Genomic DNA, 19,088 nt, shown 5'->3' on the forward strand with positions numbered 1-19,088 from the left:
CGAAGCCAGCTGCCCGCACTTCGGGCGTTCTGCGCTGTGATTGGTTGGCTTGTATGACAAGGAAACAGCCAGGTCGCCGCCACGGTCACGAAACCCGTCGAGGTTGGCGAAGAAAAACTTCGCTTTTAAAAGAACCGGTTGCGCGAAATAGGCAAGAAGGATTTAAATGAGTTAATGACGAACCTGTTTTACGCTATTAACTGTGTTAGTTGTTTTTAACGTTAGTATAAAATTGCACGTGTTCTTTTGCACGAAGTTATCTATTTCCTTTGTTTTTCGCAGCCTTATTAATATTTTTTTTAGTTTCTCATTTCGTACTTCTTCATACGCGTCATTATGCTGCAAAAGTTACAAACCGGCACATATCCTTTTTTTGATTATAGATTAAGCTTTTGGGGCAACGTTATTGGCTTTTCATTAGGAAAAGTCTTGGATATGTAAAGTAGGGTGCTCGTAGCAGTATCATTCTGCATTAATATCAACCATGTAATATGGTTACTAAAAGCATTAGTGCACGTCGTAAAAATGTAAACTGCGTAACCAAGATTTCATTTAGTAATTGTCATGTTAGGTATGTTAGTATTCTCTACAACTTTACCACGCCTGGCTTTCCGTGAGAAGTGTCAAATTTCATAATTGACTTGCTCAGTAAATATATATTTGTGATTCATGACACTAAAGCTTCAGTTAAATATTTCGTAGGGAAAAATAAAGCCTTCAGCCTTGCGGACACTTCAGCGATTAGTGATCAATGGTCTTACCTTATGGACGTGTACTTCACGCTTCCCCTCAATTATAAGTAATATGCTTTGGCTGTCCTTCTTTTTTTTTTTGCGCGGCGGGGGGTTGATGACATTTCCTGTACATCCGTTTCATGACAAAGGTTATTACTGAAGCGGTTTAAATCAATAGATCACTCCTAATACACCACTCGCGTAAAACCGGAGATGCATATTTCGTCACGCGCACAGTACAATTTCGAGCCTGAAGCAAAGAGCATTTAATGTTCGTACAAGCCAGAATATTATTTAATTAAACGTACCTTTTATTTCTGTTTGAAAAATACACTGCAAAGCAATGACGTTGCGGCCAAGGCGGTTTGCTATACGCGAAGAAAGCACAGCATTTTGTTTGTAGGTAAAGTGCCCGAGGTTGTAGCCTAGCATTTGCAAAGTGAGTTGCGTGAATTACACATTATTTTAACAAAAGAGGTTATTTAGAATTTCAACATGTTGTTACTTTCCGAATGATTTAGAAATGTGGATGAAATACAAAAACAAACCTTTATTAAAGAACAACGGATCATAACGATGTACACTATTGTACAATACACATGCGCACTGGAACAATGATGTAAGTAAAATAGTCATGTACACTAGCAATGCATTCGCTACCTTTGAGATTGTTGACCGGGAAGACACAAAGGCAACAGCCCTGATATATCATCTCCCTTACCACCGTATATTTGAATGCTTAGAAGGAAAAGCAGCGTTGTAACCTTCCCCAACTACAAAATTTCTGCCCTGATCAGTGTTCAAAGAACATGTTTTTTTTATTTACAAGAAGGAAATGTTATTTTTGTACGCAAGAGGAAGCGAACACTAGAGCTTGCCACAAGCGTTTGTTCCGTCGGAAGGAGGAAAGAGGCCCCCAGGAACATGTCTCCCTCTAGCACGCAAGGAGAGTGAAAATATTCCACAAAACAGTTCAATATCTGTAATAAGTATAAGTATCGGTCTGCAGCCATTTTATGATGACATGCCACCAGAAATGGCAATTTGCCTACTAATGTTTATTGGATAATGCACTTTAGAAAAAGTGCAGGTGAACAGAATTCTTCAAACTGAAAATATTATATATTTTTAGCAAGCTATAATAAAAAGCTTATGTAATGCAACGGGCGATAAGCGATTTTCAAATAATTTGCGCATGGAACGGCACCATGCATTAAGCAAGATGTTGCTTAATATGGACATGCAAGAAACCTATTTAATGCCCCAAAACAGCCGGAATTATAAAAACGATTATCATAATAATTACTAGCGTGCCACGGTATTTACTTATAGGTGCAATAACTTAGGCGGCATCAGTAAAAGAGTAATCTGCGGTATCAAAGTAGTTTCTCTTACCCTGACGAGGCTTGTCTAGCCATATATATATATATATATATATATATATATATATATACATACATATATATATATATATATATATATATATATATATATATATATATATATATATATATATATATATATATACATACATATATATATATATATATATATATATATATATATATATATATATATATATATATACGTACCTTCTGTGGTGAAAGCCTCCCTCGGGCTCCACGGTGGATTGCAGCTCAGGATCTCAGGTGGAGGCTGTGTTCAGCAAAAATAACGTGTTGAGTGAGAACCCATGATGTGCTTGACTTCGTGGAAGCGCGCCATAGTGGCAATTTCAATATTAGATGCGTAGCCAGTTTTTAGTGTACACACTTTCCGTAATTTGATATTTTCGTCTTTAGTTATAAGATATGCGCGAAAATTTTTATTAGTAAATTGTGAATATGCACGAAAGCAGTAAGCTTTGAGGGCAATTCGTAAAAGCGTTTTATTCCGCGTTCTCTATGCATGCATCCAAGGTTTACTGGTTATAGCAGTTAGGTGCACGGCGACCGTGCGGCCAACCAGTCGTCAAATATATTGCTACGGAACGATATTTGCGATGAGGAGGAGGCGAGCAGTGTGAAGACGACGACGACGACTAGAGGCTAGCGCGGGCTGTTGCCTGTTGGCCAAGTGTGGCGTATTTTCTTGTAAATGTACTTGTATATAGCTTTTCGTCTGCGTCTTCCTGCGCAACATGTCTGGTGGAGGTGGACGTTCTCTGTACCTCGTCACGGCGCTTCGCAGTGTACGGTACGTCGAGCCTTTCTTCATGAATCCCGGCGACGGCAACATGACTCAGCCGCCTCCGACACCTGCTGCCACTTCGACACCCTACATCGCTCTCCCCGCCCCCCGTGATGCTGGCGTATTCCCGGGCAAAGTTGGGGAAGACGTCGACGACCGGATCAGCCTGTACGAACACGTCAATCGGAATAACCGATGGGTCCCTACTATCATGCTCGCCATCGTAGTCTTTTACCTGGGTGGCACCGAGGTAAAGTTAACACACACATGACTGAATCAGACAAGGTTTCCCACACCCTAAAAGGCATTGGCGATGACGCCTTCAACTTGCCCGTTTTCAACAACGTGGCGACGGTGGATGCAGTTATAAAAGAGTGCCGCCGCCTGGAACTCGCTAAAAGCCGACGTGTCGACCAGCAGTTTGCCCGTCTGCCCAACACCCAAGCGACATCTTCCGGTGCCGACGCTCCTCGTCCCAACAACACTGGCGATGTTACCAGCATCGTCCGGCGTGAGATCGAGGCCGCCTATCCGGCTGCCTTCGACTCCAGTTCCTCCAGCGCACCTGCAATCACGGTTTCCCTAATCCAGGCAGTTGTCCGCCAGGAGTTCGCAAACATGGGTCTTCACACCATCTGCTCGGCTCATCGCCCTGATACCCGCCCGGCTCATTGGATTCCGCCCCGCCCCGCATCTTCTTACCCATCACGTTTCCGCAACCCATCTGAATGGCGCACTGCTGACGACAAGCCAAATTTGTTTTCACTGCCATCGAATCGGGAACATTCCTCGGCACTGCCGCAGTCGCTGGAGATCCCAGACCCAGTCTACTTATACTGCCTACACTCGCCCCCCCCCCCCCAGGTGGCCCTTCTCGTCCCTATGCGGATACAGATTCTCCTGCGCCGAACAGCCCCTATTCTCGTTCGCCTTCGCCCCAACGACGACAATCTCGCTCTCCCCTGCTCCATCGCTCCTATTCGCCGACTCCCTTCGGACGCCGCTCCCAGCCGGAAAACTAGACGATTCAGCGCCTCGAGGTGAAGCTGCATTGCTCCCTGCACCGCCAAATCCTCTACTGACATTGCCCGCTCATTTGAACCTTCTTGACGTGCAAGTCAACGGTGTTTCTGTATCTGCTCTTATAGACACTGGGGCGCAGTTGTCGGTAATGAGCGCTGACCTTCGTAAGCGGCGGAAGAAAATAATCATGCCCGCCATGACGCCTGTTGTCCGTGTAGCCGATGGCGGAACATCCCCGTAATTGGTTTGTGTGCCGCCCGCGTCTCCTTCGCCGATCGCTCCACTATCGTGCTATTCAGAGTCATCGCCCACTGTACGCACGACATCATCCTCGGCTTAGACTTCCTCTCTCTCTCTCTCTCTCTCTCTCTCTCTCTATATATATATATATATATATATATATATATATATATATATATATATATGTATATATATATGTGTGTGTGTGTGTGTGTGTGTGTGTGTGTGCATATATGGCAGGACATGCCACCAAACAATGCCACCAAATAAAACATAGTGGAAATTACTTGTACTTACTAATTGAGTTGAACAAATTATAAATTAGCGGCAATGAAAGTGGGTGAAAGAAAGAGCATTGCACGCGTAATGCGAAGACGTGGGATTGTTCCCCGCCTGCGGCAAGTTGTTTTTCCATCCACCTTCATTGAAATTATTTATCATTTCCTTAATTAAATCAGTAATTACACGTAACATCTCCTATGTTTTACTTGGTGTCTTTATTGGCTTCTCATGATATGATTAATAAAAATCGGGCCGCATGCTTAACCCTCTTTCTTCTCGTTCTTGTATATTTTTATATACTGGGGGTTCTTGGAGGAGTTACATAATTTCAAAATCTTGCCTCGAAAAGACAGTCTAATTATAGTATTTAAAAATGCACTTGAAATACATAGTCAACAACTTACAAAAAAATTTATCGATCAACTTACTTATCCTATGCACACTTCGAAATGAACGATTTGTAGTTAGTGAGTTTACAAGAATTGCGCTTGAAAGAATTGATAAGGGCTACACCGGCTTGGACATAGGCGCCATGAAGCTTGCAAAAAAATTAACATAAGAAGGCGAATCAGAAAGTTTTTTCCCCTACTGTTTTATGCAAAATACGGCTATAAATGAGAAGTCAACATATCCATTCCCAGCGGTAGACCTTCCTTTGAGCGGCCCGATTTTATCTGCTGGTAGCTCCGCGGCAAGGCGCAGTTGTCAGTTGGAGATGGCGGTTCTGCTCCAGACGTCCACGGCGTACGAGCAACGAAGTGCGATTCCTTATCCATGGAGCAAGAGACGAACGCCCAATGAAATCCACAGGGAAATGAAACCACGTACTTGGAAAGGCGTCTCGCTTTGAGAAACTTGGGATGGCGGTGTACGAGTTCACGCCCGCATACGCAACGTGGCAAAGGCCCCATGAAGTTGAATGCGTTTCGCATGCGGGTGGTTATGTGGGCTTCCTTTTTGAGCACTTCTTCTGTAGATTTTCCGGCTCGACTACAAAATTTTATTAGAGCACCTACAAGGAAGCTTCCGGTAAGTTATTATACAAATGCGCATGAAAGTAAAGGCAAGTGCTTGGCGATGTTTTGCGACTTTTACGCCAGGAAATTGGCAGTGCCGTTAAAACGACAACACTGGTAACAAGCGTGTGGTCGAACCATTTCTAATTAAAGGGAGGACATTCACATAGAACATTGTTTTTAACTTACAGGGCACCATACATGGAATTTTAATTTTCTCGCCAAATCTCTTAAGACACATGAACACATACCTTGCAATGCCTAAATCACTTCACTTTGTCTTACATGTAGGTATGCCCCGTTGTCCGAGACACAGTTGCGGCTGCGAACAAAAAGTGACTTGTTTGCATAGTGGAAGCTCGTGCATATGCAAGTGTGGTAAGTGTTGAAGTGTTCTTCAATGTACTCTTCCCTCCTCAAACAATACAGTTGTGTCGCCTCCGCATAGCCACCAAACAGTTGGTATAGTATATATTTGCGCATGCCTTCTAAGCACTGCGATTCAGTCGCAAAATGTAAGAGCCAGCAATTAAAATATTATTATTCCATAGCCGAAAACGCCTTAAGCAGAGATAACTTCGTCTCAAGCGTTACTGTGTTGCTCTTTCCATAGCCTTTAGTTGGAAATACCTTAGCAGCAAAAAGTGGCAGTTGAAAACACTTATGTATAGCCTCTTTCCAACCTGTTTCGAATGTCTAACGCGTGCGTTGCAATTTTTGCATTCTCCGATTTGTATAAAGTGAGCATTGAAATGAAAAAAATTTACGCAATAAATCAAAATTAGTTTCCCTTGATGTAACAGTGATCCTTGATAACTCATTGTAGTGGTGGTTATCGCCAATGTACTGTTCTTTGTGGCCCGATTTCGCACAGCTGTTGTAGCACAAGGTTCTTGGTGAAGGAGAAGAAATAGTTGAACACTTTATTACTACCCTCTTAGTGAAGAAAGAACGAAGTTGCGAGGAGCTCCCTTTTTGTTGTTAGTCACCGGCATTCATTTTGTTTGATTTTTCATCCTCCCCTTCTTCTGTATCATGGCAGGGGTGCTGCCTTGCAAGATTTTACAGTAATTATCTAAAAACAATAGTTACATCCAACGCATCTGTTTGAACCTGTGTCAAGCTAAGCTTTCGTTAAGCGCTTATCTAAATACTATAACATTGACGATTTGATTCCTGCGCCCTTGTCGGAAAGCAAACTTATGCGCACCCGCTCTCACATGCTTGTGCCACGGAATGTGGCAAATCTTATGTGTGACTGTTTTTCTTCATTTCTTTCTATTTATTTCAAATTTATCGACAGCTTCCCGGCCTGTCCCCCATTATGAGTTTGGCGTATAGTGCGCAAAATTACAACCGTAAACAAGTGGCGATGATTTAATAAGAGCTAATGGGCGTTCGCTCGGTAAAAGCGTGCGTGCAGTTGTCGCCTAAAGATTGAAATGCTTGGCTGGTGCGCTGGGCGAGCGAGTTTCGAATCCCGCCGCTATACCTTATATTTTCAAGGGTATCTAAACCGACTAGGCTAGAGGCGGACCAGTGACTGACCGAGTAGACTGACCGCGTAGAGTAGAACCCGAAAGCTCAGCTTTAATGGCTGCTCTCTCCCTCTCTAAAGAATGGCAAATGAAAGACTTTCCCTATACAATGAGCTCCTTTCAGGACTGGCAAAAACTTTTTATATATCACGTTGTGCGCAGGAGAAATATCGATAGGGAACTTTGCATGATGACCTATAATTTCTACGTCTGCAATGTTACTCTAAATATTTTACGTAGGAAGTTAAATAAATAATAATAATTTATTGCCTAGCTAAGCGAAATACAAAAAAATTTCGACATTTTCCGATAGTCGGCAAACAACGTTAACTTGGGTCTGTCCAGCAATTTGGCACTCACATAATTTTTATTTGGCGCAAGCATGGAAAAAAACCTTCATATACAGTAAAACGCCTTTACATTGAAATGCTCAGGGCTTCCGAAGTTCTTCGTTATACAGGTCACTTAGTTCTAAAGGTCACGCGCCGCACCACTCACAAAAGAGCTGACTAAGCACGTTCAATTAAAGAAAACCTTCATTTAACATAATTTCTAATATCACAGAATGTGTGACGGCCGCCAACACTATATTACACCGAGGTCCAGAGCATGATCCGCGACGAAATGGCGGAAAAATACCCGATCACCTCTCGCGCCTTGAAAACCATGTGTTCATTTACAGGGTATTCACCACTGCCGCATACGGTTACATGAGCGTCTTTTCGCATTATCTGGCTTTGAAGAGGTCGTACGTCGTCACCTTCAGTCGCACCGTCAAAATCTCATCGTCAAATAAAGCCGTCACATCCTTCGATGCACTGAAACGAGCAGCGTACTAGTTTACCCATTCCTGGTGTAATGCAGCAGTACTGGTTCTGACATCAGCAGGCTCCTCAACTACATCACAAGCGCTGCCGTGAGCGCTAGCCAGAGCGCACTCACCTTGGTTAAGACTTCTAAAAGCAGTGTTGGCAGTGGTACGTGGAATTCTTTGTATAACAACAAATCAGCCGTCGGGGACGCCTAAACATCGCTGTAAAGGAGATATCGTTGTATTGGTCTTTCTTATATAGATATGCATATTGCATATGAAAGCTAGTTATCAGGCAGGGAAATAATGAGTCCTTCCTGATACAGGTAAATTCACCGTAATGGCATTCCTTGCAGAGGTGTTTGATTGTACGCATGCACCTTATCGATCTATATGAGCTCAACTAGTTTGCTATTTGACTTCTTCATGCCATTCCACGCCACTGACGTGGATGTACATGGATGTGAACTATCAGAAGCAGGTAAGAGGCGTATAGATATGTATTCTTAATCTGCAGAGGGAAGTGAGCATGTGCGGGCCTCGTTATGCCGAGTGCTTGAAATGGGCGGAGAGGCTTAACGTACCAACAGAAAGCACGCCTAGATTGCTTATTTCAACAACCCTAGTCAACACTGCATGATCGACAAAATACGGTAAGACCATAATATGAGTTTTAAGTGAATGTGAGGAAACAAATTCTTGTTTTAAGTAAACTTAGAGTCAGCCCGTTTTGGTCGGACTAAGTCCTCGTTCAGTAATCTCCTATTACTCCTGTGTTGCGCAAGCTGATTGCAACTTGCGCGTGCAAATTTTCCAATTTCATCACTACATCTTCTTTTCTGCCGTCCTCCACTGCGCTTTCCTTCCCTTTCCAACCATTCGGTAAATTTAATAGTCCAACGGTTATCTGCCCTACGTATCACGTGGCCTACCACCTCAATTTTTTATGTCAACTAGAGTGTCGATAATTCACGTTTTCTCGTTGATTTACGCCGAGTTCATTCCTGTTTATTAACGTTACGCCTAACATTCCCCATTGCATCGCTCTCTGTGCGATATATAGCCTCTAAGATCAAAATATGTTAAATCATATCTTTTCGTCAGATAAGAGGTGGCCCATGGCAATATACACTGCTCAAAGCTTCTTGAGCTTGAAAGTGGACGGAAGCCAGCCTATCTTGAGAGCAGGGCTTGCTGCTTTACTCGAGGCGTCAACTGGCGTCTCAGTACGAGTTAAAACAAAGTCGCACCGATACGGCTGCCGTTTTTTGATAGGAAGGGCACATCACCGACACGCAGATTAGCACGCAGACAGGCGGCATGGTGGCAGCACGCACTGATCTCATCAACTGACAGCATCGAGCTCGCCCAATGCCAAACGGCCGCATACGTCAGGATATTCGGATGCAACATCCGGCCTCTCTTAAGCCAAAACTAACGTTACAGAAACACCAATGTTTTCCTTTCTTTTAGAACGCTGGTACAGCCCACGTACAAGAACGAAATATGCAATTGCTCATTGCCTTCATAGAGTATCAATCGTTGTTCAGCCGGTCCGGCGGCCGTCGAACAAGGGTGTTGCGTCGAGGCGAGACTTGGGGGGCCGCATGATCACTGGCTCTTTCTGTACGTGTATCCCTAGTGTTATTGCTTTCACAGAAAGCTGCTTAATCATGTTGCATATCGTGTTTGGTGGTACATTCAGGGGCGGCGTTTGCTACCCTCAATAGATCTGCAAGCACAGACCGTAGGCGCTCTTGCACGCGAACGTAAAACGGGACAAGTTTGATAAATTTACGACGAAACTATTTCATGGTTTCTCCTCTGACCACACATCTTCTCCTCTCTCCCACAGAAAAAAAAAAAGACTAGCTGCATTGCAGTGTTTGTTAGCAATGATCTCAGCACTCTTCATTTAAGCTTCCAGTGCTTGCGTCATAAATGGGTCCAATAAAGACTATCGAGTTTGCAGTTTTCTACCACGAAACAGTACACTAGATGTCTGTGCACCGGTGAAAGAGTGCGGGGTCATTCTGTTCAAAGAAAAGAAAATTATCTACTTTGTGCGTCATGCTTATGCTGCAGTCGATCTTTTGATCACCAAGCAGTGATTGGAAAATAGCCTTTTTCATTGTCTTACCTGCACGTTCTGTTGCAGCGTTTGCCATAGGTTGATAGGGCGGAGAGTGTGCTTTATCCCATTTTTGCGAACAAATTCCTGAAATTCGTAGCACGCAAACTGGGGACCGCGGTACCATTGTCTGTCACCATTGAAACTGGAAGACCATAGAAAGCGAATACACAGAGGACAACTGCGTGTTTTCCGCGCAGTTGTGCTGGACAGTCTAAATTTACTAGTAGTATGAGTAGTAGAAGTAGTAGCAGTACTAGCAGTAGTGGTAGTATATATACATATATATATATATATATAAATATACGCAGGAAAGAGACGACGAACTTTTTGGAAGACTTCCTTATTTAACGTTTTCGGCTGGTCCACCAGCCGAAAACGTTTAGTAAGGAAGTCTTGCAAACATTTCGGCGTATGTTACGTCGGGTCTGCGTGCTGAACTTTGCAGAAAACCCATATATATATATATATATATATATATATATATATATATATATATACGGAAGTTCACCAGAACGATTCATAAATTGTGCTTTGTGATACAAGTGGCTCTTTTGGTAGACACAGGCCTAGTGTCACTCACCCTAATCGACCACGGTGAGCCGAATCAAATTTAGAACTACGTGGCATTGTCACAGCTGACTAAGAGCGCAACGAAAATTGCGACGTTGGAACCTACGCAGCCACGGTAGTATTGCGCAACAAGAAACAGTTTCGTTTTCAAATAGCTGCCGCAGAATTAGACTTATTGCACGAGATTAGTGACTGCCGATACGCACTGCAACAATTTAGAACAATATATAAAAGTGCATGTGTGTAAAAAATGACACTACCTTAAATAAATTTTTGTAGACTGCTTGCCACGTCGAGAAAAGTATTGAAGTCTTCCTTTTTTTGTAGACTTTCGATCAACCATGGGCCTATATTACTTTCTGCGGTTCACACTTTCGCTCTTGCCCTTTAGGGAATTCAAAAGTGCGACACGGGCAGTCTTTTCCCTTCAGGATTGACTTGCTTTCTGCACCATTTTGTATTTTAATAAACGCGCGTGAAGAAGGGCTCAGCGCCAAACTGATTATACATGATGCGTAACAGAAAACATCGCCACTCACTAAATTAGCATATATTCAGTGTTGTGGTGGGCGTACTCCCTACACTTAGACATTTTGCTCATAATTTATGTGCTCTTTCATGCAGCGACAAAATACGAACACTGCTCGCGTCCTTGGAGATCCACTTGCCCTGTCGTCTATTGCCGTGGCGAACATACAAAAAGGTGTTTGTGCACCTGCGGTAAGTTCGCGAGTGTCATGCTCAATCCAAGAAAAGTGTTGCGGCTAAGGTTAAAAAGAATACATATTTGTGTTGACTTGCCACCCGTATAGCGTTCAGTGCATATTGTTAGGCTACCAGTAATGATGCAACAGTCAAATCTCACATTAGTTGATAATGATGCAACAGTCAAATCTCACATTAGTTGATAATGTGCTGAAACAAGGCCGCGGGCTATTTGAAGCATTTTTTATGCGTCCCGGAACTCCATTACAATTTCGTGAGTAGTGGAAACTACTCGCTTTTTTTTCACAACCCATGTACTCTTTTTCCAGCAATACCTTATTTCTGGGTATAAACGTACCTCGTTTTGAGCATTTCTCTATCCTGTCTTATTAAATTTTTTGCGAGAAACCCGTTTGGGTTTCCTACGAAGCTTTGTGCTATATTCTGGTGGGTGACAATTTTCCGTTTATTAAAGCTTGCTTCTACTTCCGTTAAGAAAATATTTGCCGTTTTTCGATGCTTTGCACATTTGGTACAATGCAAACCAAATCTATGTCTAATTCTTTATTACTCATCAGCAGGAACCCATAAGGAACTCGGATGTAATGTTTATAAATTCTGGTAGTATTTTCATTAGGTGGCATAGAATACCTAGATTAACCGGCAAAAGTACGTGAAGCTTTTTCTATTGTGTCGCTCTCGAGGACGTCGTCATGCTTACAACTCGGTTGTTGCTACTCAAGTTCCGCGTATGGCAATAATAATTCGGTTTGCGCACAGTGATAACATTCAAGTCACGAAGTGTTAGGTTTAAGGCTAACGCACTGACGCTATTTTCTTCTGCCACAAGGTTTTATCTGCGGCATTTCTCTTTGCGAGTTGCGCTAGCACACTATTCCAACGCTGGTCGGGTTGCACACACACACTCACCAACACACACACACACTCACAAATATATATATATGTATATATATTGTGGGGGTTCAACTCTGCGTGCGGCTAGGGCTGAAAGGGAGCTCCGGATCTTGTCCCACACAGTCGCTCCGCGGTACTCCCCAACACGTAGCGCGTGAATCGCGGCTCCGTCGGGTTCGAACGAATAAGGCAACCAGCAGCGTCAACTGTAGCAACATTTATTGCTACCAACACTAAAGAAGACTGGCAGAGGGGCGTCCTCTCTGTAATAAGTAACAATAGGCTAGACTCGTGGCCCGGGATAGTCAGGCAAACGAAGTCCCTCACGGCTTTCGGCAGGTACTCCAGTCCGGCAGGTTAGGGGTCTGGCGTCAGAGAGAGAGGGTCTGCCCCGGTGGCGCTGTTTTGTACCTTTTTACTTTGGCGACGGGAATGTCTGCCTTGCCCGTCAGTTACCTGTGCGCGAGTCGCGGAGGAAGCCTGCGCGCGCGTCGCGAGAGCGAGGGAGGAGCGGGAGAGGGTGTAGTGCGCCTCTCCCGTGTCTATGCCGGCTGTCGACGTGTCCCCGACGACGAGGCGGAAGATGGCCGCGCGTGCTCCCCACGATATATGTATATATATATATATATATATATATATATATATATATATATACTGTAATGAAGAAGAAGAGCACAAGGACAAGGCCAGCCAGATCGTCTGTGCCGTGCCTGCAGTCGAACCAGCGGGCCAGCCGGATCGCCAGTGCTTAGCGCGAGCGTGAGCCGTTCGGGCAACCAGCTGTTCCTGCTCTGCGTGACCTTCCTTCTCGATAACGAACAGGCGCTACCAACTGAACTGTTCGAACACTCCGTTACAATACACACACACACACACACACACACACACACACACACACACATATATATATATATATATATATATATATATATATATATATATATATATATATATATATATATATATATATATATATATATATACATATATATATGCATGTGTGTGTGTGTGTGTGTGTGTGTGTGTATGTGGTTTATTTCTTTGTTTCCCACACCTTTCTAAAACATGTCCTTGTGGCTAGACCAACACCTTTTTTATTGAAAATTTTTCTCCCCGACATCATAAATATTCGACATACGCAGACATAATTTACCTGCACAGTTGGTTTTGTCCGGAAGTAGTTATGTGCATTTCGTGGTATCTTAGTTTTTTGTTCTCTTTCCTGTAAATTCATTCCCTATCAAACTTTCATACAATATTTTATCATTCGCTAGAATTCAACTTTTAATATATAAGTTGTTTTATCCCATTTTCTTGTTACATAATGAACCATAATATGTAACTACACTCTAAAAAGGGTTGCACCTTTTGGGGTGTATATTTGCCGCGCAACGACAATCGTCATCTGTCTTGCCCGCATTTCCTCTCTTTAACGCTGCGAGCCCGGTACTTCCAAGTCACGAACAGCATGCGTGTTATCAGCATGACATAGCATTCTCGACATAATAGCAACGACAGCAGCGTGATCGTGAAAGGAAATGCGGGAAGGACAGACAACAATTATTGTTGTGTGACAAATATACACCATGAAGGGTGCAAACTTTTTTAGAGTGTAGAAAAAAAGCTATCTTAGGTTTTGCTACTGTGTTTCTTCGGCCCTCGTTCATGCGTTATTAAGGTGCATCAAATACCTACTATAAGACGATGAGCAAAACGAGAAGAAGGTGAAAGCCGGAGCCAACCTTTCGACAAGTGGACTTGTCTACTTCAAGATGGGTATGGGGCCTTGAAGAAGACAAGTCCACTTGTCGAAACGTTGGCTCCTGCTTTCACCGTGTTCTCGTTTGGCTCATCATCTTGAATTTCCATCTCGCGCCTTCCCCGTGTTATACCCAACATAACAAACTAGTAGTTTTTTTCATGATCGCTTGCTGTAATATTTGCTGGAGCAAATATTTAGATCAATGGAGCATGAATTCTGAACTTGAATATCTAGGTGGAGCTCATGTCCATACCTTGAAAACTTCAGCAAGGTTGTGAAAAGGCGAACAATGGACTGTCTGTCGTTGAAGTAGCTCAAGGTTAAATGCAGGTGTGTTTGTTGCAAGAAATCGTTATTGTTGAAACCAAAAGCACCCCCCCCCACCCCGTCTTCCCCGCCCTTATGAGTAAACTGCAACTAATTAGGCCTCGGAAGAGTTAGACGCTTTATCTAACCAATGTTTGTCAATGACATTAAGTTATTACCACTTCAGGCACGTCACTAAACTTTTAGCAATATCTCCACAATTTTCGACAGCCAAAGTACGCAAAGAGAAAGATAGAGAGTGTGCGCAGTGCTAGACAATGTAGGCGCAAAATGTATATAGGTTCAAGGAGCAAATATAGGAACATAATTTTTTATCTAACAACAAGGTAGGGTATGCGGTTGTCTTTTAACAGCTTACCCGATCTGAACGTCGTAAACAAGAACGAGGTTCACAAAGTGATGGAAGCTTCCAGTGAATAACAATTGTAGACCGATCAACGTTGCTAAAGTCAATTTTTTGACAGAGGGACTTACCTTTGCGAACAAAGACCAAGGTCGGTCATATGGTGAAAAGAATGGCTTCTGTCGCATGCCTCCTCCTACCAGCGCCATTTAATAGTGGAAATATATGCCGGACCTAACGCAGAAGAGGCAGGCTGGGGGGGGGGGCGAAGCTGTAGGCCCGTGGCCCTGGGCAAAGGCTGGTGACGTTAACCGAGACCAGAAAGTTTAGAAACCCCTGATCTAGGGCATCACCTGTAGAGAGACTCAAGTGCCGCGAAAATGTACTCGAGAGTTCATCAGACATTTCAAAGAATGTATCGCACTTCACTAGCGAGTTTTCATCTCAGATGCAATTGAGCATCAGTGAGTTCCTTTGTTTTGAGCACACTTCAATGATGTATGCCCTGCTAGAAAATTGAACTACTCAGTAATGTGCGCAGCCAAATATTCAGAAACAGAAGGACCTTTCCTCATTTTTCAGATGATGGCGTTTCTATGAATGCCGGTGTGCGCACAATGCTATGCCAAGACAAATATTCACTGGAATTGACTATTGCAGTGAATATTCAATGTTGTATTCACTGCAAGGGAAGTACGTTCCTGTATTTAGGTTAGACATATCATAATTTCTGCATATCTCATAAAACTCTAACTCATGTGCATTTGTTCATGTTTAACAGTTAATCCACCACCTAGCCATTCCCCGAGCCGACCCTGCTGTAACCAAGCAAACCAAGTATACAGACCATATCCAAGTTCACCTTGTTGCCAGAACGGGGCCACAACTGCCGCAACTCCAGCTCAACACCAGCCCTGCTGTCAGCCAATTGTTCGGGGCCGTTGATTTATCGAAGAAAATGCAACAAGAAATTTCAATAAATCTAGACGAAAGGAAATTGTTTCGTGCGGTTGTCTCTTTTCGTACATATCGGTATGTCTGAAAATAACCTTATTTAAAGCCGAATCTTATATTACCACAAGTAAAACAGTCGGCTTTTTGATAGATCTTTTTTTTCTTCTTTCAATAATCTTGATGTCACTTTTTGGCAGCAACAGGATTACGCCAGTGCCGAAAATTTACACCAGCAGCCAAGTAGCATACACTTGGTTAAGGCAATTTTAGCTGTTTTTGTCTGTTTGAGCTCTGCATCGCCAGGTGGCTGCACCATGCAGGCCACTCCCGCCTACGCCTCGGCCCCAACGCTCCAACGCCCCGTCCTCCTGCGTTTACCCGAATACAGGACAAGCTAAACCTCTCTAAGATCTGCGTTCGCAAAGTGCACATGTGTGAGCCACGGTTTTCGACATTTTTGAACGCAGATAATAGCGTGGCTTCACCCGCCTGATGTCTCACCGATGGCATTCGGTCGACGCTTGCGCGCCCGGGGCGTCCTTATAGTACCTATCCATTAATGCGAATGCCACGAAGGAAGCTCGTAACGGAAGCAGCATGTCGGTATTGAGAAAATTGTCTGGCCAACTCATTGGCATAGCGGAAAAGGTAAAATACTTTCCACTTTGTTTTATGAATTAATAGCATATAATATATAAAAATAGGTGCCAAAATTCAATGAACTTCTTTAGATCAGACAAACAATTTCATTTTCCTCAACCACTCGCCTTGCACTCTTTCCAGGTGAAAGTTGTTCTTCATCCTGCTTTTGTTGCAAGCATAAACTTGCTGCTGGTAGGGCAACGCAACAGTGTTGGTGATTTTATATTATAGATAAACCAGCAAAAAAGCGTAATCGCAATACACAACAACGCGATAACTTATGGGTTAAAAAAAGAAATACTATTGTGTAACATTGCAGGGACAAGGGACGGTTATGTAGCCGCAGTTTCGGCAAACGTACTTTTCATCAGGACAGCAACTATTTTTCTTGGCAGTGTTTTTGTGTATGCATAGCTCACTCACCCCTTCCCTTACTAGGGGAGCAGAAACTAACGCGTGTCGTAGGACGAGAGAAGCCGGAGTATTAAAAAATGTAGGATGGGTATGTTTACCTGTGATTGTGATGGGCTCTGCGGTCAGTCCTTAAAAGAGTAGAGGTGACCAAAACAGTTAGGATCTACACATGTCAGCAAGCATTAATCCAGCAGACCTAGTCTTCCCTGAAATCTAATTTGGAATTAAGATAAACTGTTTCGACATCATGAATACAAGCAATGATGCATGAATTCCAAATAAATTTTTATCAAGTTATCTTTGGTTATGATCGGCACAAATGGGAAATGAACACAGGTTATGAATACACATTTTGTTGGAAGCCGATAAGAAAACATCCATCAAATAATAAATAAACAAGGGCATCAAAATTGCACTGTGTACGGACACAAAATAGCAACGAGCAGCCTTTGACGAAAGAAAAATAAGAGCGGGACGGCAAATGTGACAAGCTGGCGCAAGATAACGAAAAGTTGCGCGCATTTTATGTTCATGCCAGTATTGACGACTTCACCTTTCTGTTTTGCTGTTGAACCTCTGTTTTACTTGAACAAGAATATGGGTCATTTTTCAAACAAGTCTAAGTTTACCTGCTGTAGAATGCTTCATATTTGATTTTAGTGGGGGAAAAACCTTAGGGGGAGTTCTACTGGGTAGTATCCATTCAACAGTACCATCAATAGGTGTAAAATAAAGTTTAACGGTCTCAATGGACCTTAGCACTTGCTGACCATTCGCTGCTTTTTGCTCAAAAGAGATGCCTTCGCATTACATTCTTGTACGATCATTCTTGTAACGATCGGAACTGAAGTTTAGTAACAGTGAATGAAAGATACAAGCAGCATTCTACAATACTGATTCAAGTCATCCGAAAAAGCTGCTAAAGTAAAGTACTCTCCCCCCATACACACAATAATTACACACCACAATGAGGCTCATAGTGTCAATCAAGCTATTAGAACACTGAGCATCAAGTAATGAGAATAAGGGGACCGGAGGGTTGGATTATATTTGTGAGAACAGCAAATGTTCTTAGCATTACCGTTGAATCGCACCTTCAAGACGAGCACTTTGTGAGCCAGTGACCTATACATACGAAATCTCTTGACATCCGATGCAGCAGAACGTTGCAGAGGAAATGTCATGCCCACAAATGCACTCTTTAACCTAAAAATACATCCTTCAGTCAAACCTCCTGTAGACATGCCAACCTTAGAACCACAGTGGAAGGCAAACCGTGTTAAGTTAGTTGGAAAATAGCAAACATTATTTTGTTATTCAACATGTTTACTGTTCATTAAAGAGTCAGGTACTTTTTCTCTATACGGGTGCTGCCAACAGGCACCTTGGTTTGCCAATCGTAGCAACAATGACACGTGGCGCCGACAAGGAGAAATCCTTCTCTAGTTTACTCAGTAGAGTACGCCACATTGGCAGCCTGCTTCATATTCCAATCCGGTTGATGATGCATATTCCAGGGTAGACGAAACTAGAGTACCCTAACGATTGCTGCTACCGACGACTGCGCACAAGCAGGAATGTATAGCATGGCAGTCGTAATTATATTTCCCTAAGCAGCAGTTACTGTAAGATGTTGCCAGCATGCAGGTAAACAGCCGTAATACATTTAGGGCATGTTGAAACTCTCTACTAAATTTATCTCACACGAGCCACATTTGCCGCCAAAAATTTTTAGCAAGGGATCCTGCGGTTGGGAAGCAAACTTATCTCTGCAGCGAAATTTAGTATTAAATAGTCTGACTACAGCACTTTCACTGCTGTTTACGTCAGGTCTTTTATTTAGAAAATGTGAAATAAGTGCAGGATGCACAATTCAGTAGTTTGAATTGTCAACGATTCTAAAGATTTACATGAGAAGACACATTTACTTCCACTGGAAGACAGCATGATCCCAATTCACAAATAACCTTGTAGGTGATAGCAGGAACTTGCTCAGCAAAAGCCATGTCTACCATTCGCAAGATTGAGCGCTCTTAAGCGCATATCTAAGAAAGCCTGGGCTGTTTGCCGCCCTCTTATCTCATGATCAAGTTTCCTGAAATCATCTACAAGGTTTGTTGTGGTCAATGTAAAGTTGCTTGTACGGGAGAAATATGGAATTCAAACAGGTGAAGTGTACAGTATCAGTATGAATGTCAGCAATAAGCAGAATCTAAGAAGTTCTCCCGCTCGGCACTCGTAGACCATCGAACACAAAAATTACTACGGTGATTTACAATGCAGGCAGTTATATAAAATCTGTTTTCCAATCAATAAGTAAATTTTTTCATTATTCCGTCTACTACGACTACCTTCACCAAATACATTGATAATCATTACTATATCTATGCCAAATCATGCCTACCACTATCAAAGCCTTCATAATCTGTTTTTTTCTCTACCAATTCTCTCTAGAGAAGAGGTGTCCATATCAAGACCATACCATGTA

The 19,088-nt window shown here is 42.9% G+C and overlaps 1 protein-coding gene across 2 annotated transcripts in view; it reads left to right on the forward strand.

The window, feature by feature from the left end:
- LOC142587095 (uncharacterized) overlaps positions 1–15,594 on the forward strand; it is a 38,153-nt gene extending 22,559 nt beyond the window's left edge. For both annotated transcript variants that reach the window (XM_075697981.1, XM_075697982.1), the window contains 3 exons: positions 5,777–5,863; positions 11,163–11,258; positions 15,372–15,594. In XM_075697981.1, coding sequence (XP_075554096.1) covers positions 5,777–5,863; positions 11,163–11,258; positions 15,372–15,535 — 347 coding nt within the window. In that variant the 3' untranslated portion in view covers positions 15,536–15,594. The remainder of the gene's footprint in view (positions 1–5,776; positions 5,864–11,162; positions 11,259–15,371) is intronic.
- Positions 15,595–19,088: the final 3,494 nt, after the last annotated feature.

The sequence above is a fragment of the Dermacentor variabilis genome, chromosome 7 (assembly GCF_050947875.1).
Source record: "Dermacentor variabilis isolate Ectoservices chromosome 7, ASM5094787v1, whole genome shotgun sequence".
NCBI classification, from domain to species: domain Eukaryota; kingdom Metazoa; phylum Arthropoda; class Arachnida; order Ixodida; family Ixodidae; genus Dermacentor; species Dermacentor variabilis.